The 26,376-nt window shown below is 37.3% G+C and overlaps 1 protein-coding gene across 19 annotated transcripts in view; it reads right to left on the reverse strand.

The window, feature by feature from the left end:
- The window catches only part of LOC129775329 (ATP-binding cassette sub-family C member Sur), a 185,822-nt gene that overhangs the window by 141,555 nt on the left and 17,891 nt on the right, over positions 1–26,376 (reverse strand). For 14 of the 19 annotated variants that reach the window (XM_055779965.1, XM_055779964.1, XM_055779963.1 and 11 more), the window contains one exon: positions 24,015–24,822. In XM_055779965.1, coding sequence (XP_055635940.1) covers positions 24,015–24,226 — 212 coding nt within the window. In that variant the 5' untranslated portion in view covers positions 24,227–24,822. The remainder of the gene's footprint in view (positions 1–24,014; positions 24,823–26,376) is intronic. The other 5 variants (XM_055779971.1, XM_055779969.1, XM_055779959.1 and 2 more) reach the window with 1 other exon arrangement.

A 26,376-nucleotide genomic window follows, 5' to 3' on the forward strand; every position in this document is an offset into this window, starting at 1 on the left:
AGAAATTCCGGCTAGTTTATACATTGGACACTTCAAGGCACGTGTATTCTACGAGGGATTAAAGAACAGGTGCTTCCATTGTAAGATGGAAGGTCATCTCAAGGCCGAGTGTCCAAAAGCAGCCAGTTTCAATCCAGCTACAAATACTGCTTCGTATAGTGCTATGGTTGCGGGTGCAGTTGCGAACAACTCAAAAAGCTTAAACAATAGTTCTCCACAACTGAACATGACACCACTACCATTGGAAAACAATAGAAAATCTTCGAACATTAACAATGAACCTGAGGACCACAGTAAATCGACCGGTTCAGCTTCAAGCGTGTTACCAGCAGATGGAAGCAAGGAGGGTAAGGAAGAGAGCATGGAGTTTTCTAAACAGCCATCGACCGAACGAGAAAATCCGATTGAAAAACAATCACCAGAAAGAGGACGCTGTCGGACCAAAACAACGAACGATGCACAAAAGATGGAGAACCTGCTCTCGCAGCTATCTCGTAGAGAGAGATCACGGAGTCTGCATACAGGTAAAGGGAAACGAAATCATACATAGATCGAATTTGTGTGTATTTAAGAAACGAATTGTTATAAACTCATGCCATTTGTTCGTAATCTTGCCACAATCAACTTGAACGCCATCAGCTCTCCTGTAAAAAGGTCGCTTCTCAAGGACTTTATTTGGAAATATGATTTGGACATAATATTTTTGCAAGAATTAGCTTTCGAAATTTTTTTCTTTTTGACCACTCATACTGCGATTGTCAACATAAGTGAAGACGGGAAGGGTACAGGGATAGTTCTGCGCAATAATTTAGTATTTTCTAACGTTATGTTAAACGTGAATGGACGAATCTCTTCCGTTACCATAGATTCGACCAATTATATTAATGTTTATGCCCATTCAGGAAGTGGGTTCAAGAAGGATAGAGAAATTTTATTCACTGAAGATATTCTAATCCACTTGGCTCACGGCAAAGAAAATGTCCTTGTTGGCGACTTTAATTGCGTGCTAACCGCGGATGATATGACTGGTTCAGGAAATAATTTTTCCGCTGGCTTGAAGAATTTAACCGATTCTCTTGAATTAAAAGACGTAGAAAAATTTATTCTGAAGAAACAAACTATTTTCACTTTTGTCAGAGGCGCATCAAAGTCTCGTATTGATCGATTTTATGCTTCGTTGGAATTCATAAAAAATGTTCAAAGTGTTAAAACAATTCCGCTATCGTTCTCCGATCACCACAGTGTGATTTTGAAGGTTTCTATTTGTCAAAATCAAAGTATAGTTTGTTCAGGTCGAGGATATTGGAAACTGAACCCACATTTTTTAAATGATGAAGATGTTATGCAGAGATTTGTGGAAATGATTAATCGGTTGAAAACACGGAACTCGTACAACAATCTGAACCTTTGGTGGAATAAGGATTTTAAATCTGGTGTTAAAAAATTCTTTAAAAACGAGTCGTTTGTGCGAAATAAATAGAGAGAAGAACTTTTACTATAGTTGCTTGAATGAACTGTTTATTGAACAAAAACAAAATAGATCGGTTGACGGCGAAATGAAAATAGTTAAATTAAAACTGATGGAAATAGAACAGAGGAAACTATTGTTTTATAGATATACTATAAACAGTCGCAATATACTGGAGGATGAAAAACTAAGCTTATTTCAAATCTCAGATAGAATAAAAAAAATCAACAACTTCGAATGCTTCGACCCTAAAAATAAATGGTGTCCTAACATCGGACCCACGAATTTTGAAAAACGCGATATTTGAATATTATTCTGATATTTACAAAAAACAAATTGATTCAGATTCAAATGCTCAAAACGTTTTAAACTATGTAAATAAGTCTCTATCTGAAGAAGACTGCAACAATTTGGTTAAACCTATAGAGTTGTCAGAACTTGACTTTGTTATTAAAAATGCAACGAAAAATTCTGCGCCAGGACCGGATGGACTGACATACGTTTTCTATAAAAAATGTTATGATGTACTTAAAGACGATCTTCTGGTTCTTTTTAACAAATACTTTTCTCAGGGTGAATATCCAGCTCAACCGTTTTCTGAAGGAATCATAACGTTGGTGCCTAAAAAAGGTGATACCCACGATCTGAACAATCGTCGTCCTATAAGTATGATTAATACGGACTGCAAATTGTTCACAAAAAATTTATGGACAAGATTGCAACCTTTATTGAGTAAGCTCATTGGTGCTGGCCAATCGGCATGTATTACAGAGAAATCGTGTATTAATAACCTACGTACCTTGAGAAATGTTGTATTGAAAGCTAAACAATCTAAACACTTCAAAGTAATGCTTCTGAGTATTGATCTAGAAAAAGCATTCGACCGTGTAGATCATGATTTTTTATGGAAGGTTCTTGAGAAATTCAAATTTCCTGAAATGTTTGTAAACTGTCTAAAAAGACTTTACAAAAACGCTACCTCAAAGGTATTATTTAATGGATTTTTGACAAACTCTTTTAAAATAGAAAGTTCTGTCAGGCAAGGTTGTCCCCTAAGCATGGCTCTATTTTGTTTATACATAGAACCGTTGATACGTATGCTCCACGACGCTGTTGATGGCTGTCTGATTAGTAACTACTTTGTCAAGGTAGTTGCGTACGCGGATGACATCAACGTTCTAATTAGAAATAATCACGAGTTCGACAAGGTTTTAGATTAGTATTTATGCTAAAATAAAGTTGAACATTGTTAAATCACAATTTTTGAGGTTTAGCAATTGTAGTTCAGGACCACATTTGATTAAGGAGGTTGACGGACTCAAAATTCTTGGAGTTAAGTTTCATAAGAATTTCAACTTGACAGTTGACAGTAATTACAACGATCTCATAGCTAAACTGAATTATTCAATTTCAATGAATTGCAGAAGGAATTTAAACCTCTTCCAAAAAACAGTCATTTTAAACACGTTAATACTGTCAAAACTCTCGTATACAGCACAAATTTATCCACCGAACAACAAGCATATCGCTCAAATCAGACAAATTTGTTTTAGATTCTTATGGAAAGGACAATTCTATAGTGTTGCCAAAAATCAACTCTATCTCCCAGTTTATAAAGGAGGGTTATCCTTAGAAGATGTCGAGTGCAAAGCAAAAAGCCTCTTCATAAAAAATGTACTGTATTCGAAAAAAATCAATATCTGAATATCGACGATTTTATACTGAATCAAATGCATAACAGCAATGTCACTAGAAACACAAGAGAATGGCTGAAGATTGCAGACAAATTAAAACAGCAACGAACATTAAACTCAACTAAGTTAATATATTGGGATCTGATCAATGAATTAAACATTGTGCCTAGAATTCAAAGCGATTTGCCAAATGTAGATTGGGAAACGATATTGCGAAATATAAGTAAAAATTTTCTGTCAACATCCGCTAAAACATCATTGTTTGTTATCTTGAATGATTTGGTTCCAACTAAAAGTAAAATGTTCAGACATAGAATTGCTGGTATTTCCGATTCAAATTGTGAGGCGTGTGGCGCGTGCGATACAATGCAACATCGAATTGAGACGTGTGGCTTCGCAAGTAATGTCTGGAATTGGGTAGCAATGATTATTCGTACTCGAATGAAAATAAGAATAAATAGTCCTGATGAAATTTTATCCTTACATATTGGCGATAGAGATTGTAAAAGCAAAGCTGCATTGTGGCTTACAGTAGAAGCGATGGCGTTCAATCTAACGAATTTTGAGAACATTGGCATTGAAAGTCTAAAAAATTTTAAAAACTTTATTCGTGAAGAACAATGGAACCGGAGACAAGCATTTGATGTTCATTTTAGAACATATTTAAAAATTTGTTAAAAAAACCATTCTGTTAGCAATAAAAAAAGGTTTTGGATGTGAGTGACTGTATAAATGGATGCATGTGTGGGTAAGTGTGAATGAGAGTGTACTTGGTTTTATGTTATTGTAAATAATCCTGAGGTTTCCGCAGGTAAACGGCATTTGCTAACCTTAGGTTTAAGTTAGGATAGTACTTTAGTTAATTAGTAAGATCTTTGATTCACGGATATTATTGTTAAACTGACAACTGTAAAAGATAATATCAATAAAGGAAAAAGAAGTTCATTGTAAAAAAAAAAAAAAACATGTGTCCCATTTCGGTTAGGTTGGCTTTCAATTGCCTCTGCAGTATTTGCAGGCTTGTGGAAATTTCTTTTTGAAGCCTAAGTTGAATATTATTTAGATGACAGCATAGTAATTTGTGAAGGTAGTCTCAATACAAATGACACCTCCATTCACGAATACATCTAATTTTTTGAAAACTCTGATTTCCACATGATAGCTCCCGTGGCTGGCGGATCTAAGAGTAAATGTCAATTACAAATAATACATTCGGGTTTCAATCGCGTTGGAGCCAGTAACTCTAGGAACATTACTGACATTTATATTTATTTGAGCTAACCCTGCAAACTTCGTCCCGCCCAAAATAGATTTATTGTAATCAATACCTTCAAACGTCATGTTTTCATATTCATTGATTGATCTTTTAATTGACCCTTTACAGTTTCCTTTTACTATAAATTTCCTAATGCTTCCTCCAAAACTCGTCATTATAATATCAAATTATTCTAGATACAATTCATGTTCAAGATTTTTCAATAACGTTCAAATAACATGTTTCTTCGTTACGTGGAATACATGTGTGATACAGAAAATATAATAAAATGTAAACATCTCAAATCGGACGATCCCTTCCTCGAGTTTTGCGCTTGCCAACACATTTAGCGATCCAATTTTATTTATATACTTATAAGATTTGGGAGTGCGTTTTTTCACCTGAAAAACCAATTCCACTTTCGAACAAAGATCAATTTCGCTAGCACGAACACCAATTGGACTAACAACGCTTGTCTTCAATTTTCCGAATTTCCCCATATCCCTTCAGAGTTTTCCGACAATTTTCATTTGTCATCCGTGGTTGGAATATGTGTAATATTTTCATAGGACTCCCCATCCTCTTCCAGGGGAGGGAGGGGTTCAAACTATCTTAAAAACCTTTCTCGTACCCAAAAATCCTCACATGCTTAATCCGGCTCCATTTGCTTGATTAGTTCTCGAGTTATGCTGAAGTTTGTGTTTCATTTGTATGGCAGCCTCTACCTTAGGGAGGGGTAGGTTTCTTCTCTCTAACACCTCCATATGCCAAATTTGATTCCATTTGCTTGATTAATTCTCGAGTTATGCAGAACAAACCAACCCCTGCCTTACACGAATTTCGAACCACCATAGAAACATTTATTGATCCCTATGCAGCTATGATATGCAGAAATTTATGCGTCATTTGTCAATCTTAAATATATAAAATCTTCATCGACTATTTGCATAAATCTGATTCACGCGTTCGCTTACTAATCTATCGATCGATCATGAGTTCAAAACTCAGGCTCTCAATTGGCCATATTTGTGTTATTATAGAATAGCTATGCCCACGCAACAATCATCAGAGATGGACATCGATTCACGGAGGGAATTCTGGCCTCTCTCCGTCCCGTGACCGGAAAAAATCACCGCAGTATACAACTGCAACAGAAACAATCGCTAAGAAAAAATGTAGTCGGTCAGAAATATTGTGGCTCACATTAATATTATAAATTTATTTTCTCGTTTACGTTTTTCGAAATTTATTCTGAGGCCAATGTAATGGAGACAAAGTCCCCATTTAACGAGGATAAGGAATCGAGCCGCCAAGATGACGCGATCCGAGTCCACCGCCGACCCGCCGTCGAAAGCGGCAGTGTCTCGCACGGTGGTCCCTCAGAAATTCTAGGTGGCATTAAATAGAAAAATGAACAACAATGCCTGACCGAATGAATGGTCTTGTTTTGTTCTACAAACTTCAAGGCATCTAGTATCACATATGGCAACACTGCTCGTGACGATTTTCGTTGCAATAACGACGTGACAACGTAGTGTTTGATGCAGTGAACCAGTGTAGCGATAAACACGCATGATTTTCAAATTTTGCACAAGTGTTGCACAAGTATGCTACAAAATACGTTAAAAATAATGTGATGATGTTCTGGATAGAGAATTTTATGCTGATTTCGAATTTGCATTCCGTTTTTAGTTTAAAAAATTTGAAGCTGTGAAATTAGTGTTTGAAAGTAAGTACATTTTCTACATTGAATTTATACAAAAGTAGACCTACAAAAAATTCTCCGAATGTCTCCAAAGTTCTTTATAACAAAATGTCTTCCTTAGGGTCCCCACTACACTTTCCCTTTATGACTTCTGGCCACTTTGCGAAAAAATGCCATAAATATTTTGATACCCCCAACGTGCTAATCAATTTTTTAAAAATTTTATTCCCTCCCCCTGCACCCCCTTTTGGGAGTTGGATAAGTAGAATATTGAAAACGTTTTCAGGAAGTTTGAAAACATATATTTAGACACCCCACACGTGTTTTTTCCGAAAATTATTAAATTTTACCCCCTCCCCCAGCCCTTGCTTTGGAGTTCATAACCAAAATTACTCGAAAATAGATTCAGCACCTTCGAAAACCCCCGTACACCAAATTTTAAGATATTTCCATTCATTTTTCTATTTAATGCCACCTAGAATTTCTGAGGGACCACTGTGCCCCGGGTACACGATTTAAGGGGTGCAGAATGAGCCAAATTAGTATGAATAAATTGAATAGATATGATTAATTCCTTTTTCGGCGGGGGCGAAGAGGTGCAAATCTACTCTTCCGCCCCAGATGCGAAAGCTTCACTCGACGCCACTGTCTACAGTACTTAGTTATTCTTTAGCAAGGTCGTATAATGGTATTATCACATAAACAAAACCCCTCTAAGGTCTGTTGAAGCGAGAAACAACGATAATAGGAATGTTAGAACCACCACGTTGAGGATCGCGTTAGTGATCTATTGTTGTCTCACTGAGACACAAAACTTTAGGCAGTCCGTTTCCATCCAGGCATTCGGAACAGATCGAGTTCAGTTGTTTGTTAGCCAGTCAGCTGTACTGTATGGTTGTAATTAACGTTAATAAATTAAGTTTAAAAAAGTTTCCGAAGAAATCCGTTTTTGTTGTTTGTTCGTATACAAACTCAATCAAGGGGGTTTTACGACTGGCTATGTGTACATGGTTCACTCTGACTGAACCAGGAAATATTTTTCAGAAAATTTTGTTTCAATATAAGTTCCCTTTCCGTGTTCATTGAAAGACAAAGGGAAAACAGTCTTCTGAAGCGGAGAATTCCAAAATTTCATTTTAAATTCCATCTATTTTTTGGTTGTCAGAAAAACGTGACTTCTCTCTAGCCGGTATGGTCATACGCATTTGGTCCACTCTGACTGCAAATTATTATCAGTTTTAACTGATCAGTCAAAATAAACTTATGCCATAAATCTGGCTGTTTGTAACATAAGTCTGATCTGTACATGCTGTTCAATAAGCCGTATTCGTAGAGGACACCAGCAGCCATCAAGGTGAGGAGGGAGCGGGTTCGTCGAGAAATGTATGTGCTGACCTGGATATGTCGATCGGTACTGCCCACACTATCATGACGAAGGACCTGGGATACAAACTGTATAAGAAATGCAAGGTTCATGGGGTGACGAAGGCTACAACGATGAAAAGGCTGGACAGAGCCAAACTAATACTTTCGCGGCACGCAGGTAAGGTTTCACCCAGAGTCACGCAGGTTTCACTAATGAAATTTGGATGTTTTAGTCAGGAAATGTTGTAAAATTCAATACTTTTTGTGAGCCTAATTCATCTGAGATCATTGTTCAGTGGTTTCCTTGCTTATAGATGCTCAAAAGTTTAGTTTTGAAATTTCTAGTCCATTCAGAGTAAAACCATGCTCCATGCTCCAAACCATGTAAATGCTCAAAAGTTTAGTTTTGAAATATCTAGTCCATTCGGAGTAAAACCAACACCCCATAAGGCCGTGGAAACTAGGCAACGAATCGACCCCAAGTTCACATGAGGAATGACACATATTTACCATTGATAAAACAATAACTATTTTTTTATCCCATATATTTATTTTAGGCTCATTAGCATTTTATCTGAAACAGAGCCGAATTTTAATCGTGTACATGTCACTCGGTTATCATTATCTATAATTAGCACATTACACAGTAGCCATTTAGGCGTAAGTGTTTTCTATCTGTTCTTCCATTATCCAGTTAGACCGGACAGCGGAGACAGTTGATTGATGATTGTTGAGTTATTTATAGAACAGCAGCCCGATGTGTCTTGCAGAGCAAAGCAGTTGTATGGATGAATCGATCTTATTTCGACCGTGGATCGATCTCCATCGCTGGTGATTGTTGCGTGGACGTAGTTATTCTGTAACAACACAATGATGGTCAATGAAGGCTCTGAGTTTTGAGCTCACGAGCGATCGCTTACTAAGCGAACGCGCAACCAATGTGGCTACGGAGACCCCCTAACAATAACTATTGAAACAGTTGAAAAAAGTGGTTGCCTCTGCCCGCTAACCCCAAAAACACTGTTTGCCACATAACCTTTGGTTATGCGAAAATCAAAACAATATTTCTAATGCAGCGAAAAAAAAACAAAAAAAGAAAGAAAAAAAATTGAATGTTTCATCAAATACACAATTTTTTATTGAAAAAACTGCATGATCTTACACAGTAAATTCTAAATAGCACGTTTACAGAGAAAAAACTTATAAACTTGTTGCATTTTCAACGAATTCAAACATAATCGTACATTTTTAGCAGCCCCAAAAAAATTGGAGTATTGCCAGATACCTTTAGATGTTTTTGGTTATGTAAAATATTGAAATAATGTTCCAAGTGCTGTCCGACTCGGCCAATGTAATATCAGCAATTGTCTCGGATAGACCGACACACCCGTTAATTCAACAAATCCTCATTGACAAACTTCTATATATCACCTATCATACCCTCCCAGTACAGATGAAACACATGCGACACTGCTTGGAACTTCGTGCCACGATCTGTTAACTAATACTTGACCATGTTTCAAACTTGCCAAACTTCCAGTTTTTTTTCTGAATATTGCCAAAACAGTCAAAGGCAAAATCCAAGTTTTTTAAATTTTTATCAGTTTTATCCAGCTTTTTTATTTTTTCACCATTTTCCCATTTTTTTATATTCTTTTCTTCTAGTTGTGAGAATCTTACTGTAATGTGTACGTTTTGCGTTTTGGCCTGGCAATAAAAAAGGCTGTGTCGACATTGCTCATGATAGCGTCTCGCAAGTGAATATATTATTCCTCACGCCGCTTTTTTCGATTATGTCTACGAATCGCAGTAGTTCACCCTCTACTTTCGCGTACATGTCGACCATAAATCGTTGGCATACACAGTGCAATCAAAAAGTTCCGAGACTACCGCGCGCTAAAATCGGGAAAAGGCGCTGTCTCTGCTCCAACGCGCGAGCTACTTTCCGCCAACTTTTGGCCAGCTACCGTTTCTACTGTGAACCGCTATCTCGATTCAGTAGCTAGTTTTGGCTGATAAAAGTGACGCAGTGATTTTTTGTTGCGTCACAATTTCAATTATGAAGCAGAGAGCCGCCATCAAATTTTGTGCCTCCAGGGCAAACAGTGAATGCGGTCTTCTACGCATGTTCTTATTTGGAACTTTCAAAATCCTGTATAAGTTGTGTTACGTGAACCAACTTGTTATAAGAATGACTAGTATTTTTATGGAAAGTATTATTGTTGTATTTTGTGATTGTGTCACATTTACCCGAAACACAGTTACCCGAACGACAGCTATCCGAAAGACATTCACCCAAATTACAAACACCCGAATGTAACAAATACTATATTTTTCAAAATTATCAAAAAGATATATAGTTTTACTTTTATATAAATGAAATTACTATTTTTTTTATGAATGATGGACTTTCAAATTCGATTATGAATATTATCCAGTCATTTGGATCACGTAGCCCACATACGAGTAGCCACCGCTTCAAACGGCGGGTCTGCGGCCGACTCGGATTGCGTTACCTCGGCGGCTTGAGGCCGCCTCGCTTTCTTATTCTCGTTAGATAGGGACTTCGTTCCCATTACATTAACCTCAATTGCGCTGCGGTAGCGTTAAAACGTAAGTGCCATTTTTTCCTTACTAATTCTTTTCACATTTTCAAAGCATTTATGCTTCATAATTTTGCTAAATTTTCATAACTTTCCATAGTCCGTGGTAGATTAATAAATGATTTTTTAGCTTTAGGCAATACGGAAAGCAAAGAAGACGGCATGTTGATTGTGCATACACTAATTTCTAAAAATGACACAGCGAAGTCTCCAGCATGCATCATTTCAAATTTCCTCATTACAAGTTTTCATTTTACTTCGTTTTTCTGTGCATTTTGTCTCTCATTTGTCGGAATTTTTCCTTCTTCATTCAGTTATACGTTACATTCGAAGAAAAGTTGCATTCGGATAATTGTTTATTTGAGTGAATGTTACATTCGGGTATTTGTAACATTCAGGTGAATGTCATTCGAGTATGTGTTACATTCGGGTAAATGTGCTTCGGGTAAACGTGTTTCTACGTGTTACTGCGAACTAGCAAATATACGGAATTCATAAATGCATTAATTTTACATTCCATAATGAATCAACACAGGTGGATGAAGGTCTCTAAGTATAAACCTGAATTAATTCACCTATGGTGAAATGTGACCTTTCTTATTGCATGTAGTTTTAACTTATTACCGGCTTATTACCTAATGCTGTTATTTTTATTGTTGGCGGTGGAGAAATGTCAATGCTTAAAAAATATTCCTTTCCAATTATCCATTTCCCGAAAAATCGAAAAAATTCCAAAAGCTTCAAAGCACAAATACGCTGCGATGAAACGTTGGCATTGGCATTCAGTTGAAGAGAATCATCATTTAGGTTTTCTTCGTGGATGTATCCGACGGAAGAATATTCACGCCAGCAATCTCATTGGAATCATCGTTCCACGTCCTGATGATTTCCTCCAGCGCCTTAACACACCAAATTCTACGACCGCCATCACCTAAGGATATTACGGGCTAAAGCGTAACTTTTCAACAATATTTGGTAAATTCATCGATATTACAAACATTCCCAATTGAAAATGCAAAAATAAATGAACAAATCTTTTAACCATGAAGTGCACCCTTCACCGGGCATCTCCAACCAAGTTTGCTTCCCATACTTTTGCAATTCCTCTGTAAATTTTGATCTGTCCATGCGACAAAAGATCCATGGAATCCCAGATCATCTACGCTCCGATTATATTCCGGAGATATTTTCGGCAGAATATGGGAAAGTTAGATCTGATAAAATGTTCTTTACTGACGGTTCATGCATAAACGGGTCCACTGGCTTCGGCATCTTCAATGAAAATTCCAGTGCCTCTTTCAAACTCAAAGATCCTTGTTCCGTATATGTTCGCTGAACTGGGTGCGATATATTACGCATTAGGGATCATTGAAACACTGCCCATCGACCATTATTTTATTTTTTCAGACAGTCTCAGCTCAATAGAGGCAATCCGCTCAATGAAAGTTGATAAACGCTCATCTTATTTCCTAACAAGAATAAGACATCTATTGAGTGTTTTGGTCGAAAAAATATTCAAGATTACCTTAGCATGGGTTCCCTCTCATTGCTCGATTCCGGGGAATGAGAAAGCGGACTCGCTAGCTAAGGTGGGCGCTTCAGAAGGCACACTTTTTGAAAGGCAAATTGCTTATAATGAATTTTTTCACATTCCTCGTCAGGACACAATCGTTAGTTGGCAGCGCATGTGGAGTGAAGATGAGTTCGGTCGTTGGTTACACACGATTATCCCTAAGGTTTCGACGAAAGCTTGGTTTAAGGGATTGAATGTAGGTCGTGATTTCATTCGAGTGATATCTCGGCTTATGTCCAATCACTACAACCTAAACGCGCATCTCTATCGCATTGGGCTCGCAGCAAACAATCTTTGTGATTGTGGCGATGGCTACCACGACATCGAGCATGTTGTCTGGTCGTGTATCCGGTTCCATGCTGCTCGCTCTCAGCTCTCTAGAGCACTGAGAGCAAAAGGCAGACAATCGGATATCCCCGTCCGGGATATCTTAGGTAGCCGTGATCCTGATCTTCTGCTTCATCTATACCTGTTCCTCAGAAACGCCGATGTCAACGTTTAATGATGTTTGCTTCGTTGTGTCCCTGTTTCATATCCCTCCTATCCGATAAACTTTTACTTAGTCGCGGCAATACATACACACACTCTTTACAGATACACGGGCCAAAGGTTGTGCAGTCCACTGATCATTCAACAAGAGCCAAAGGTTGTACCGCTCATGACAACTCTACACGAACTGATGTTTGCGCCGGCTAGTGACCATTCTATCCTGGATTCCTCGAGAAGACGCACCACGCTAGATATGAGGTACAGACTAAGGGGGCGTTGCTGATTAACGGTCAGCTGCATCCCAATAGGAAGTATCCCGTTTCGGGCACAGGTACAGAGCATTGAAGACAGCAACATCACAATTACGAAAACACTTGTAATACTAACCTCGAGCCAACCGCGAGTAATCGGTTACATATTACTAACATAGTTATAAGGCAAACATTGTCGAAATATTGAACTCCCGGCCCCGTCAGAGTGACGCCATATGAGCCTTAATAAAAATATATATTTTGGATAAAAAAAAAATCATCAGTATTCCAAAAAATGTGCTGCAGAGGTTAGATGTGTTGGTATTGATTCAACAGGAAAAAAAAGTTCGTTATGACCAACGTTCGATTTTTCGATTTCTCCGGCTGTTATTTTCCTAGGAGGCTCAATCGTATAATTTTCGCCCTACATTAAGATGTGTGTTCTTTTATTAAAGTAATAATGCATAAAAGTTTACACATTTTTGTATTTTATTGGGTTTTTTATTGAAATTGAAATTGAAAACACTGCCCAGACATACTGGTTTTGAATCAAATTTATTGCTCAATAAAGTAATACAAAATTGAATGAAATTGATGGTATGTGGTAACTAACAAATTAGGCTTCCTTTTGGTGCAAAAACATTACCATATAATTGCTTTTCAAAGCCATGAAAAATTCTCAAAGTTGATGTTCGATTTTTCGAACGCTTGGCACAAAACGGGTTAACCAACTGAAAAGTTTTTGAATTTGTAAGTATTTTGTATGAATAAAATTTTTAAAGAAATTTGACTATAGGGATCGATGAGATCACTTCATTCTGGAAAAGGGGTCTCTCAGCCAAAATAGTTTGGGAATCCTTTCTTAAGGGGATAGTCTCTCGACAACGATGAACACAACGGGTCTGCCCGCTCTCCCTACTCAGGAAAAACCAGACTTGAAACTGTGAATGTACACTGTCAATAAACGTGGACACTTTCCAAAATTGTATTTTATCACGTCATTCAGTTTGCAGTGGTTCTTCATTAATATAGGTCAGAATATAAATACAAAAGACATAACCCTTTTAAGAATGACAGAACCTAAGGTTAAATGTTCCAGAGCCCACTAATATTTCTAGGAAACACTGGACTAATCGTTATTGGTTTCCAGAGAAGTCCACATAAATTAACGGATTGTGCCCGTTCCGTTAAGCAGAAAGATACTATCGCCAAACGGGTTCAAATCTTCTATGTTTCCGGTTTGTTCCCAATGTCGTTGGAATTAATATAGAAACTTTATTTTCGGGGCTGCCAGTGAAATCCACAGGAAGTGCCATTTGTGAAATTTCTCATCATCATAATCACAATCAAACCGAATATTTCTTCGGAATCGGAGTGAATTCCATCTCATCTAGCTAATCAATGCCATTCAGCGGAAGCTCAATGGTGCTGCCGTCACCCCCTACCCTACCCGAAACAAACAAAAGAAGCATCGCGGGAAGTACCATTTGTTCACACCATAAAGACTCCCGAAAGTCGTGGGGTTTTGTGAACGATTTCCCCCGGAACGACACAAAACCGAATTTCGATCAAATTTAAATAAAACTTTGCTGCTCCTCCCCTCCGGCCGGATTCTGCTCCATGTCCGTCCTGCTGCCCTGGACGGAGTCGCTCATTGATATTCATAATCCAGGCACGAACAGAAGTGAAGGCTCCTACCGCCTGTCGTCTGCTGTTAGGCAAAGAAACAAATATAATAAAATGGCAACGGGAAGGCTTTGGGGAAATTCTCTTCCACCCTCCATCCTCAACATGGCGAAGAGAACATTCTGGGACGAGTTATCTCCGGAGTAAGACAATAAACATCCCAATCGGATCACTTCCCTAAATGGGTGACGATTTTTGCTCGAGAAAGGGCTTATTTTCCAAGCGGAAACCTTGAACCTTGAGTTTCATGCTGGTTATGCTGGAATGAGCGAATCGAGAGCCAAAATGTGTATGTCAACACGACCCATTTGGAAGATGTTCTTTAAACAGAGAAGATTTGAAAACAGACTATCGTTGTGGAATCACCGAAACACAATGATAGAGGGACGAGCAATAATATTAAAAATGTCATTTTTTATAATCAATAATCGGGAACGAAAGCAAATTTCATCCCCCTCCCGTTGTTGGAGGTGTCAAAAATAAACATTTTATTTTCTTGTTGTTTCCCACGCACGTGTTTCAATTTGCCATTCGTCGTGGTTGCGTAAATTGCTCGATAAACATCAATAATTATGGCCGGTTCAGCTCTCCGTGTCGGTCTGTCTGATTCATTGGGAAATTTTCATGAATCGTCAAGAGATGAATATTTGTTTTCCAATGGTTTGATGTGTGGCGAGTGTATGATGCTCCGATTGTATACACAAAGCGGATGATGGCACTTTTCAAATAGCGGCCACCATTTGATGTTGTGTGTCATGCTAAATTGCTTTCTGCGAATGGCATAAGTTTAACGTTACAGTTAAACTGTTTACAGTTGTTCGCTGTCTGTGTGAGAATGCACGAGAAGATATGCCGAAGAACAAAACAGAATGCATGTTAAATATGCAACATTATTATTTACCATTCATATTGAAGCCGATGCTGTTGAATATACAGTGTGTTTTTTTGGAGTCATAGAACTTGAATTTGAAATAATTGCAGATAAATTGTGTTAATTGCCACGAATTTGGCTTTATTCAAAAGATAATCCATTTCCATTTATATTTTAATGTGATTTCCGGCATATGGTTACCTCGACACGGCTCGGGGGGAACTGAACACAATGTTTTGCTAACCAAGTCAATAGCAACCTGCTTTCATTCGATCCATATAACGTGTGTATACGTGTGAGTATCATTACTCCTTGCAATTTTCATGCCCACAAACGCATGAGAACGAATGTTACGAGTCGTTCATGCCGAGGGTACGCATAGCATTTTGAAGGGGAACACGGGGTCAAACCGCCCGGCGCGGTAAGACGGACAATTTCTAGTTTTATAAGAAATCCTCAGTATTTTGGCAAATATGCTACGCTAGAAGCATTAACAGCATTTTTTTGTCATTTCGAAACACATTGCAACACCTAAGCGCACGAAATATCAAAATTGTAAACAAAACAAAGTTTTCGTCCAATGTGGTTGCAAGCGATCTAATTTTCAAGGTAACCAAAATAAGGATTTCTCCAGCAAAAATTGTATATTCCGTTAGTTGCCAGTATCCCAGTCCTCCCGGTTCTGCCTGCGTGAAAAGGTATGTAAAATATAATATAAAATGCGTGTAAAGTGCAATAGGGGCTCTGGGGACCATTTTCGACGAGGTAAAAAAGCGCCAACGTTGTGATATTGAATGATTTCCATATCAAACAAAATACCATCTTTTTGCTCGTCTCTTTACGCACAAATGCCTCGAAAGTACATAAGGAAGTCGTCGCGGATGCAATGGACGTTGGATAAGTTGAATGTGGCTAAAACTGCAGTGGATAACGGCATGTCCATCAGGACAGCATCGGCAAGTTTTGGAATTCCTAGAGCCACCAACAAATCAAAGGCAATATATCACTGACGATGATGCTCGGATCCATTGATCCTGTTTTTACCACTAGAGTAGTGCGGGGCAAAGGTAAGCACGAGGCACAAGTGCGCATTGGCCATTTTGAAGCAAACGAGCATAACATTTCGACAACAGTTTGTTCATTTGATACATTATTACACCAGCAGCTCATACATATAAACAAGATACATTTCATGAATGTGACAAAAAGTTATGAGGTAAAAGGAGTTTTGAGATGTTTTGATCTGTTTATTTCAGTATTGGAGATGACGATTAACTTACCTAAAATAACTGGAAAGTTGGAAACTACACTGGCAAGAGAACCTTCATTCTATAGTGGATGATTGTGCGTACTCGTTTTTGTGAGAAAGTTCAACAGCTTTTTTTTTTTAAAATTCGTTTAGTTCAAAAATTTCTTGTGGGGCAAAGGTGCGCAGTGGCTCTGAGGCCAAAGCAAAGCGTTGGAATCCTCAGAACCGAAATCCAAGATGAGGAAGAAAAATAAATAATTGCTTAAAAATTATTCAAAATGAATTTCAAATGCATGTTTTCATTTTCACCATGCATTCAAGACAATAACGGTTATGTTTCATTAATGTTTATGTTTTCACAATGAACTTCAAATAAATATTGTTTTTTTTCAACAATGAGTTTCAAATAAATCAAGTGAAAGTAGTTATGTATTTATAAACTTGATATATATTAATTAAAATGATTTGGTGTCCCTCACTATTTAACTCAAGAACGGAGCAACGGATTTAAACAGTCCATAACACCCACTCATCTCAGCCCATAAAACATCATACAGCACCCCCCTCCTCCCACTGGATGGTGCCTACACACTCTGGTAATGATGCTTCTCCCGCTGGTTATGATAAAGCATTTATTTTTGTTAAAAGTTACCTCAGAAGTACAATTCAATAAGTGCACACTTTTGCCCCGTTCGGTGCTTACTTTTGCCCCCACTATGGGGCAAAAATACGCATTTGCCTTTTTGTATTAAAATAGGTTTTTGTCTAACTACAAATAAAACTCGAGAAATTCTTGTACTACGTTTCGAAAGTAATATACATATAGTTACAATTTGGTAAGCAAACTGATTTCTATTTGCTTTTAGTTTCAAGAGTTATTGAACGACAACAGTTAGGTGCGCACCTTTGCCCCGCACTACTCTACTCAGGAACGAGAACTGGTGGAGCATTTGCTGCAGCTGGAGAATCGATTCTACGCCAACACAATGCAATATGTCAGGGAACTGGCATTTGAGCTGGCTGAACGAAACAACATATCGAATCGGAACTAGAAATACCTACTTCAGGGTCATTCAGACTTCATGTGAACAGATTTTGAGAGATTTTAGACCCATTTAGATAATGGTCCTTAGAGATTCCGCAAATTTGGTAAATTTTTCACGAATATTTTCAAAACTCTGCACGTGGAATATGGATGGGCTTTTCAAAAGTTTGTGTGTAGTTTATGAACAACCCTAAACATTCAGTACCTTGAACAACACTGTTTCTGTTATTTTTACTAGACTAAACCGAATCTCTCGTCTTACCCCGTCATGGTCCGTTTTTCCCCGAGGGTGGTCCTTCTTACCCTACCAGCAAAATAAAAAGTAATTTTTTATCATTTCACAAATTAATGAAAAACTCCAAAAAGTTATACAATCAACAGTTACACATTTTTTAGTAGTAGATTATCATATACTCAATGCACAATGGTCCAGAAGATGGATTTAAGTGGAAATTAGTATTTCGAGCTCGACGGTTATTCTCTAGACAAAAACTGTCTTCGACAAAGTTATTACATATGATAGAGCGCTCATTTTCATGTTATCAAAAATAGGGTGACAAAAATTGTCGATGAAATAAAAAAATATAACTTTCTTATCTTTATATATAGAGGTAAACATTGTTCAACAATGTTGTAGTCCCAGTTATTTGAAACATCTTTGTGGAACAAAGTTTTTCTCTATCTCTTGAAATAACTAATATAGCGCCTTTTTTCTATGTTAAGTTAAGGTCACCATGAAAAAAACGGTTTTTATACTCTAACTTTTATATTTCAAATTTTACATACAAAATGTCCTCGAAAGATTTTTAGAACATACTAATACAAACATTTTGAGATGCAGAACTTGTCTATATCTCAACTTCACTCAAAGTTATTGATATTTCTTCCCAAAAAGCACACTCTTCTCAATTGCTTGCCTTTCTTTCTGGGGCAAAAATAAATAAATGTTTGTTGACGGAATTTGAAAGAACAAATTTCACTCTATACGATATGTGATTTTCGAAGATATATTATTTTTTGAATTTGAGTATGCATCTCCTGGACCATTGTGCAATGGTCCAGGAGATGCATTTAAGTGGAAATTAGTATTTAGAGCTTGACAGTTATTCTCTAGACAAAAACTGTCTTAGACAAAGTTGTTACTCGTGATAGAGCGCTCGTTTTTATGTTACCAAAAATAGGGTGACCAAAATTGTCGATGAAATAAAAAATCTAACTTTCTTATCTTTATAGATAGAGGTAAACAAAGTTCGACAATGTTGTAGATCCAATTATTTATGATATATTTGTAGAACAAAGTTTTTTTCTATCTCTTGAAATAACCGATATAGCGCCTTTTTCTAAGTTACGTTAGGGTCACCATAAAAAAAACTTTTTTTTTTATCAAACTTTTATATTTCAAATTTTACATGCAAACTGTCTTCGAAAGACTTTTAGAGCTTACCAATACAAATATTTTTCGATGCAAAACTTGTCAATATCACAACTTTACTCAAAGTTATTTATATTTCTTCCCAATAAACATGCTCTTTTCATTTGTTTGTCATTCTTTCTGGGGCTAACGTAAACAATGTTTATTGGCGGCATTTGAAAGAGCATATTTCACTCTACATGATGTGTGATTTTCAAAACTATGTTATTTTTTGTGTTTGAGTTAATTAAAATTAAAATCATGAGTTTTTGGGTAAAAACCATCAATAACTTTGAGTAGGATTAAGATATAGACAAGTTTTACACCGCAAAATGTTGGTATCCATAAGCTCTAAAAGCCGTACGAAGACAGTTTTGATGTAGAATTTGAAATATAAAAGTCAAAGCATAAAAAACACGTTTTTTCATGGTCACCCTAATGCAACTTAGAAAAAAGCGTTAAATCGATTATTTTAAAAGATAGTAAAAAGCTTTGTTCTACAAAGTTGTTTAAAATATCTGGGGCTACAACATTGTTGAACTATGTTTATCTCTATCTATAAAGATAAGAAAGTTAAATTTTTTATTTCATCGACAATTTGGTCTCCTTATTTTTGATAACATAAAACTATCATATGTAACATTTTTGTCTAAGACAGTTTTTGCCTAAACAATACATATCTCCCACAAAGTTGTTTTTAGCGGCTTTTATCTGAGTTGCAATAGGGTAACTATGAAAAAACGGGGTTTTTTATTCTAATTTTTATTTTTAAAATTCTACATCAAAATTATCTTCGTACGACTTTTAGAGCTAATCGATACCAATATTTTGCGATGCAGAACAAGTCAATATCTTAATTCTGCTCAACGTTATTGATGGGTTTTCATCCAAAAACTCATGATTTCAATTTTAATTTACTCAAACACAAAAAATAACATAGTTTTGAAAATCACATATTATATAGAGTGAAATCTGTTCTTTCAAATTCCGTCAACAAACATTTTTTATGTTCGCCCTAGAAAGAATGACAAACAAATGAAAAGAGCGTGTTTTTTGGGAAGAAATATCAATAACTTTGAGTGAAGTTGAGATATTCACAAGTTCTGCATCGAAAAATGTTTGTATTAGTAAGCTCTAAAAGTCAGTCGAAGACAGTTTACACGTAAAATTTTAAATATAAAAGTTCGAGCGAAAAAACAGTTTTTTTCAATTTTGGTCACCCTATTTTTGACAATGTAAAAACGAGCGCTCTACCATGAGTAACAACTTTGTCTAAGACAGTTTTTGTCAAAAAAAAAAAACTATCAAGCTCTAAATGCTAATTTCCACTTAAATTCATCTCTTGGACCATTGTGCATTGTGCAATGATATGCAGCACAACAAATAGAGGAAATCCTGAAGGACGTTTAACCGAAAATTGGTTATTGTAGCGCGGCGGTCTTATCCCGTCTTCCCCTACTTCTGTTACAGTTTGCGATGAAGTGCTCGATCGACTAAAAAAAATGGCTAAACGTATCGATATGAAACGTTCACAAGAGTTTTGGAGATACATTTGGCTAAAAATTTGCGTGCAAATATTAGAACTTTCAGCAATATTTGCAAAATTACAAAAGATTTTGTAAAACACCACAAAAAAAATTGTTTTTGGCACTTTTTTAAAATCGATGCAAAAAATTAAAATATTGTTTTTCGTCAAAGCAGTAAATGAGGTCAAAAGAGGAAGAAATCAATTGCTTGTTCCTTCTTGATGTTATTGTCCACCACATCTACACTCACCAAGATAAAAATATGTTCGTAAGATATTTCAAAACTTGAAACCTTTAAAATGATATACAGTCCATCTGCATAAGTTGATTTTTCACAAAGTTACAGCATTTAAAAAATTATTTCTATGCCGGATAACACATGTAAAGTTCACCCAAATGTTACGTTTACACTTTTTTGATGAAGAGAACATATAATTTTCAGGAGAACCATAAAATATTTTTTATTTCGAATAATCCGCCTTTTTACACATTTCGTCCATCTATCAGGAAAATTGTGGATTCCTTTTCAATAAAACTTTTTTTTTGTTCCGACGAAAAACATTCGCCGGCCTATTTTCCGACATCTCTATATTCGACGAAGTGCAGCTCATTGAAGTAAAAATGTTTGACGAGACCAGGCCTGGGAAATACAGCCGGTGTGATAACGGCGGGTGTGAGCTAAAAAATAATTAGGCAAGTAGCTGTTAGGAGTTATCACACCCCTTGTCTCCTCACATGGGCATTGAGGCCAAGAATATTGAAGGAAGGAGTGTGATAACTACTAACTGCTACTCACCTAATTATTTTTAAGCTTTTAGTACATTCATTGTATTATTATTACGTTCAATCACAATGAAACCGTTTAAGTGAAAAAGCTTTTTCTCCTTTTTTTATTATAAAATAGAGTTAACGTTAATAACTATTTTAGCATCAAACGGATTTTCGATGGTTTGCATATCAACCGAATCGGAAATTCCCTCAGATTGGTAGAATATGTTATATATAACAATTCGCCGATTCGTAAGTGGTTCGAATTAACGAAAAATAGAGGCATTCCAATTTTCCCATACATTTGTTCTGAACATTTGTTCCAATTTTCCCATACATCTGTTCTGAAGGTTCTACTTTCTCGTCTGTGTGTTACTATATTCGATTTCCGAAAAAAATCGCGAAAGAAATATGAGCAACGGGAACAACCGCAGAGAAAAAGCGTGATGTCTCAACAGCTTACTAGAAATATCCTGGCGCGGAAAAAACGTCATGGGTATATGCTACATGAAAAAAAAGTAATTTATATTATAAATTTATTTCTTTGCTGAAGTTTATTCTGAGGTTCTTTATGTAATGTTTTTTTTTAAATATGTTGTTAATATAATCCCATTTTTCGAAAAATCAAAAAAGCACGTGGATTTGCCCTCCGAAGGATGCCGATTATCTTCGTACTTTAGCCATATCTCGTTAGGCGTAAGAACATCCTTTAGATAAATCCTCAGTCTCCGTAGAATCAATGCGTTGGATTAACACGGTAACTGTTCCATCCTTTTCTGGAGGTTCTGAGCTTGAAGATGAACCACAGGATAGTCGACTATAGTAAAGTAGGACGACGAACTTGGATACCATGATGGATGCAGTCCCATTAAAAAAACTTTTTTTTAAGCTCAAGACATTTGTCACTCACTGTCAAACACTGTTTATTTTGCGTATCTGGAATGTTTTGACAGCAGTTTGATTTAAAATATTTCCTCTATCATTGCTGAAAAGTTTGTAACGATTTATTTAGTTTCAATGAAGTTACACTTGATGGATACCGTAAACTGAAAATAAATTTGGGCACTCAATTCGAAAATCCGACGAGGTCAGGTACCTAGCAAGTTCAAGGTGAAATTTCCAGCTTATACTGAGAAGTCAAAATATCAAAACTCTATAATAGTTATAATGAATAGTATAAAATAAAATAAAAAATAGTATAAACATGCATATACGCTTTAATACATGGTCGGTAAAGTGGTACATCAACATGTAAATACGTAGATATTATACGTACGATTTTGATTCCAATTATAGCATAAATGATATTGGTTTGTCTGATTTGGGGTGTTTTTACGCAACTAGTAAATGAAAATCGATTTTTCTTCATGAAAATCACATATAATCGATACCAGTTTGGGTTTGTTGAAAAGCCCCAAGTCTTTAGTTGCTAATACTACCATAAGCAGTTGAAATTATTCATATTTTTATGTTTTTTAACGATTTTCCTCAAAAAGGAATTATGATCATGGTTTGGCCAAGTCAGCTCGAATTGACACCAATAGATGGTGTATTTTATAATCCTTCAAAACATGTGATTCCGTAAAAATATACTATAAAACTACTGTAAATCATGAAAAAGGCAATTTTAGCCAATAACATTTCACTCGAAAAATAAACTCAACTATCCCACATTTAGGTATTAAACTTTACAGACATCCCACCAGAGCACAAAGCAAACACAACTAAAGGGTGTGTCACATCAAATTGCATCACGGAAAAAAAAGCTGTAGAAATTTAATTTTTGGGAATTATATCTTCAGCTTTCGCTTATAATCAGATAAGAGTGTATAGATCACGTTGGCCATGCTTCACTGTCAATTTTTCGTAAATTTGGAAAAATGTCGTCGAACGAAAAAGAGCGTCGTGAATTAATCCTGTGCACTCATTTCGAGAATCCGGAGTTGTCACATCGGGACATCGGTAAGATGCTGGGAATCGTCCAATCCACGGTCAGCAGAGTACTAAAACGATACTTCGAGAACCTAACCATCGACCGGAAGGTGAAGAACGGCAAAAATGGATGCTCCGTCAGTGAAAAAGATCACAAGCGCGTAGTTAAGCAGTTTAGATGTGATCCGAGAAGTTCGGTCCGGGATGTCGCCAATAAGCTGAATTTGTCAAGTTCATTCGTCCAGCGGACCAAGCAGCGGGAGGGCCTGCGTACATACAAGGTTCAGAAGGCTCCTAACCGCGACGATAGGCAAAACATAGTAGGGAAGACGCGAGCCCGGAAGCTGTACACCGAAATGCTGACGAAGCCGCATTGCCTGGTAATGGACGACGAAACCTACGTCAAAGCGGACTTTCGTCAGCTGCCGGGCCTGTTGTTCTTCTCCGCAGAGGACAAATTCAGCGTTCCGGAGGAGATTCGCAAGCAGAAACTATCCAAGTTTGCCAAAAAGTACATGGTGTGACAAGCGATCTGCTCTTCCGGAGAGCGGAGCGCCCCCTTCGTGATGACCGGCACGGTAAACGGGCAGGTTTACCTTAAGGAGTGCCTACAGAAGCGCTTACTACCACTATTGAAGCAGCACGAGGGCCCGACCATCTTCTGGCCGGATCTCGCTTCGTGCCACTGTTCAAAGGACGTGTTGGAGTGGTACGAAGCCAACGGGGTCACCTTCGTGCCAAAGGAAATGAACCCGCCCAACGCGCCGGAGCTTCGCCCAATAGAGAAATATTGGGCGATTATAAAGCAGGCCCTCCGGAAGAACCCAAAAGTTGTCAAATCGGAGGCGGACTTCAAGAGAAAATGGATTTCTGTTAAAAAAAAACTACAACCTGACGTTGTAGAGAACCTTATGGACGGCGTAAAGAGAAAGATGCGAGCATACGGGCTTGGGCTCGAAGTATGAATAAAAAGAAAATGCCAAAAGTTGTTTAATAGTTTTTATTTTACTGTCTAAAATTTTCAAAAGGATCGGTCTACTGGGCGAATTTCTACAGCGTTTTTTCCGTGATGCAATTTGATGTGACACACCCTTTATTGAAATTTCTCTTCAATAATACTTACTTCCATTCATATTTCCAACTAACGTAAACCAGCGCTACGGCCAATCCAACCAAGGCTAACGTATTCACGATCAGTCCATAGAAATTTAAATAGCAAACACCCGCCACTTGTTCCGGTGTTAAATAGCCACCCATCAGAGCAATATATCCCTGCATTCGTTGAGACGAATCGACGGATTCCTCTGGATTCACCTCAGTAATATCGCAAATCATTGTACCAAGAATATATTCTTTTCTCTGCCCCAGTCAGCATCCACTTCATCGGCCACCACTTTTCTAATAATAACTGTTTATTATTATTTCCCCTCAAACTCCACATCAATAATCACGTTTGTTTCAAATGCTTTTGGAGCACTCTGACTCTGCTTTTTTCACCTCAACGCACTGTATCGAATTAATTTATTTTTCTTCGCATCCATTTACCGGTTGCTGGTTCTAACTCAGAACATGATTGTCGATGAAAATATCACTAAGATTCACATCGCCAGCACTATCACCATCGGTATCCCGTTTCTCACGTCGGTTTACCACCCACGAAGCATCACGTTCCATTCGAGCGGAACGACTGGACTAAACGCTCGCCGCACGCGCTCACTGACACTGATTTTCTTCGATTCGACTGATCGGTTTATTTCAATGAATGAATCGACCTAAAGAAAACATGGTGGATTTTCCTTGTTACATAAATCTTGGTTTTTGGATGTGTGTGCTCGATCGGCGTTAACATTTTCTCAGCATTCGCCAGATTGTTTTTGATATACGTCAGATTTCCGGCTTTCAATCGTGCTCTCGATCATACTCTTGTTAAACTGTGAATAAAGCGAGGAAAATCAATCGATACTATTGTGTGGCTGTCGTCACTTGAATTTCATGTGTGTGCATTTGTGTACACTAAGATGGATCGAGTTCTTGAGCATCAAACAGATAAACAAGTCTGTTGGATGTCACCATTACCGGTCGTGTAACGAATAGCGTCAGAGTTGTTGTTACATTTGTTATTCTGCGAAATTGATGAGATATGTTGCTTCGGATTCCATCCTAATCCTAATAATATGTTGAACAGATGACCCAACTTCCATCATTAGACTTCAAGTGCAAGCGAATCCAATGCATCATCGCTTCGAAAACTTGAACTTCATCTAACTATCCACTTGAATGTGTCAAATCGGCCGTGATTCTCAAAGCCCTATCATTGATTACATGGAAACACATACGCTTAACTTTGATTAGATGAATCAATCGAAATGCCCGCGTGGATCGTTTAGTAAAAACCGTAGTACTACCTGGTGGAATTCCAACTCGCCTAGAGAAAGCATCTTAAATTTAGACCAAACGCGTTTGGTGAAAATCTCATTGGAACGAGAAACACGAAAACGTAAATATTTATTCAGTAGCGTAACCGCGGCAATCAGCAGATGCTTTCTCCGCTAAACAGTGTTTACTGAATCGGAACAAATATCTCCATAAACGAACCGATGTTGGGATTGATTTAACATTTGACACGTATTATATTTAACCGAAAATCACGGTTCCAAAATATAATTGAATTGGCATCGAGACACAAGTGAGGTTTTGGTTCTTATAAAGGACCATTCATTAGCGACTTGACAGTTTTGTGTCTTCGTGTGAACGAACTCTTAAAACATTTGATTGATCCGTCAATCTTAAAACGTTAGTCAAAATCAGTATTTTCATCACGGTGAAGTACGCGACCAAGCAACGCTTGAAAATTATTGAAAATTTCTACCAAAATTCGGAGTCGGTGGTTGCAACTTTAAGAGCGCTCACTCCAATTTTCGGTAACAATAACCGTCCCAGCCGGCAGGCTGTGCATAGTTGAGTGACCAAATTTGAGTCTGTTTGGTGTGGTTTTTTAATGCCGGAGGAGTGATTGGGCCGTATTTCTTTGTCGATGAGAACGACCTTCATGTTACAGCCATGGAAAGCGCTATCGCGATTAGTGAGAAGGCTATTTTTAACCAGAATTGGAAGATCTTTACATCACTGCCACTTGTTACACAACGCGCATTACAATGGATATTTAGGAAAATATAAGTTTGGCGAACGTGTTATTTCGAGAAACGGACCTGGATTTATGTTTATGGGGTTATGTCAAGTCACTGGTCTATGCCAACAATCCAACTACTTTAGAAGACCTCAGATACAACATCCAACGCAAAATTCGCAACATTCCGGGCTGAGTAGTGGAAAATTGGGTCAAACGGATCGCTCGCTGTAAACGGAACCGTGGTGGTCATATGATTGCAATCGAATTCAAAATTTAAGAGTTGAACTACAACCAGAATAAATTTGAACTCAATATCTCATTATATCACTACTATAAGATAACTGTAAGTTACCTC

The sequence above is a fragment of the Toxorhynchites rutilus genome, chromosome 3, assembly GCF_029784135.1.
Source record: "Toxorhynchites rutilus septentrionalis strain SRP chromosome 3, ASM2978413v1, whole genome shotgun sequence".
In the NCBI taxonomy this organism is placed as follows: domain Eukaryota; kingdom Metazoa; phylum Arthropoda; class Insecta; order Diptera; family Culicidae; genus Toxorhynchites; species Toxorhynchites rutilus.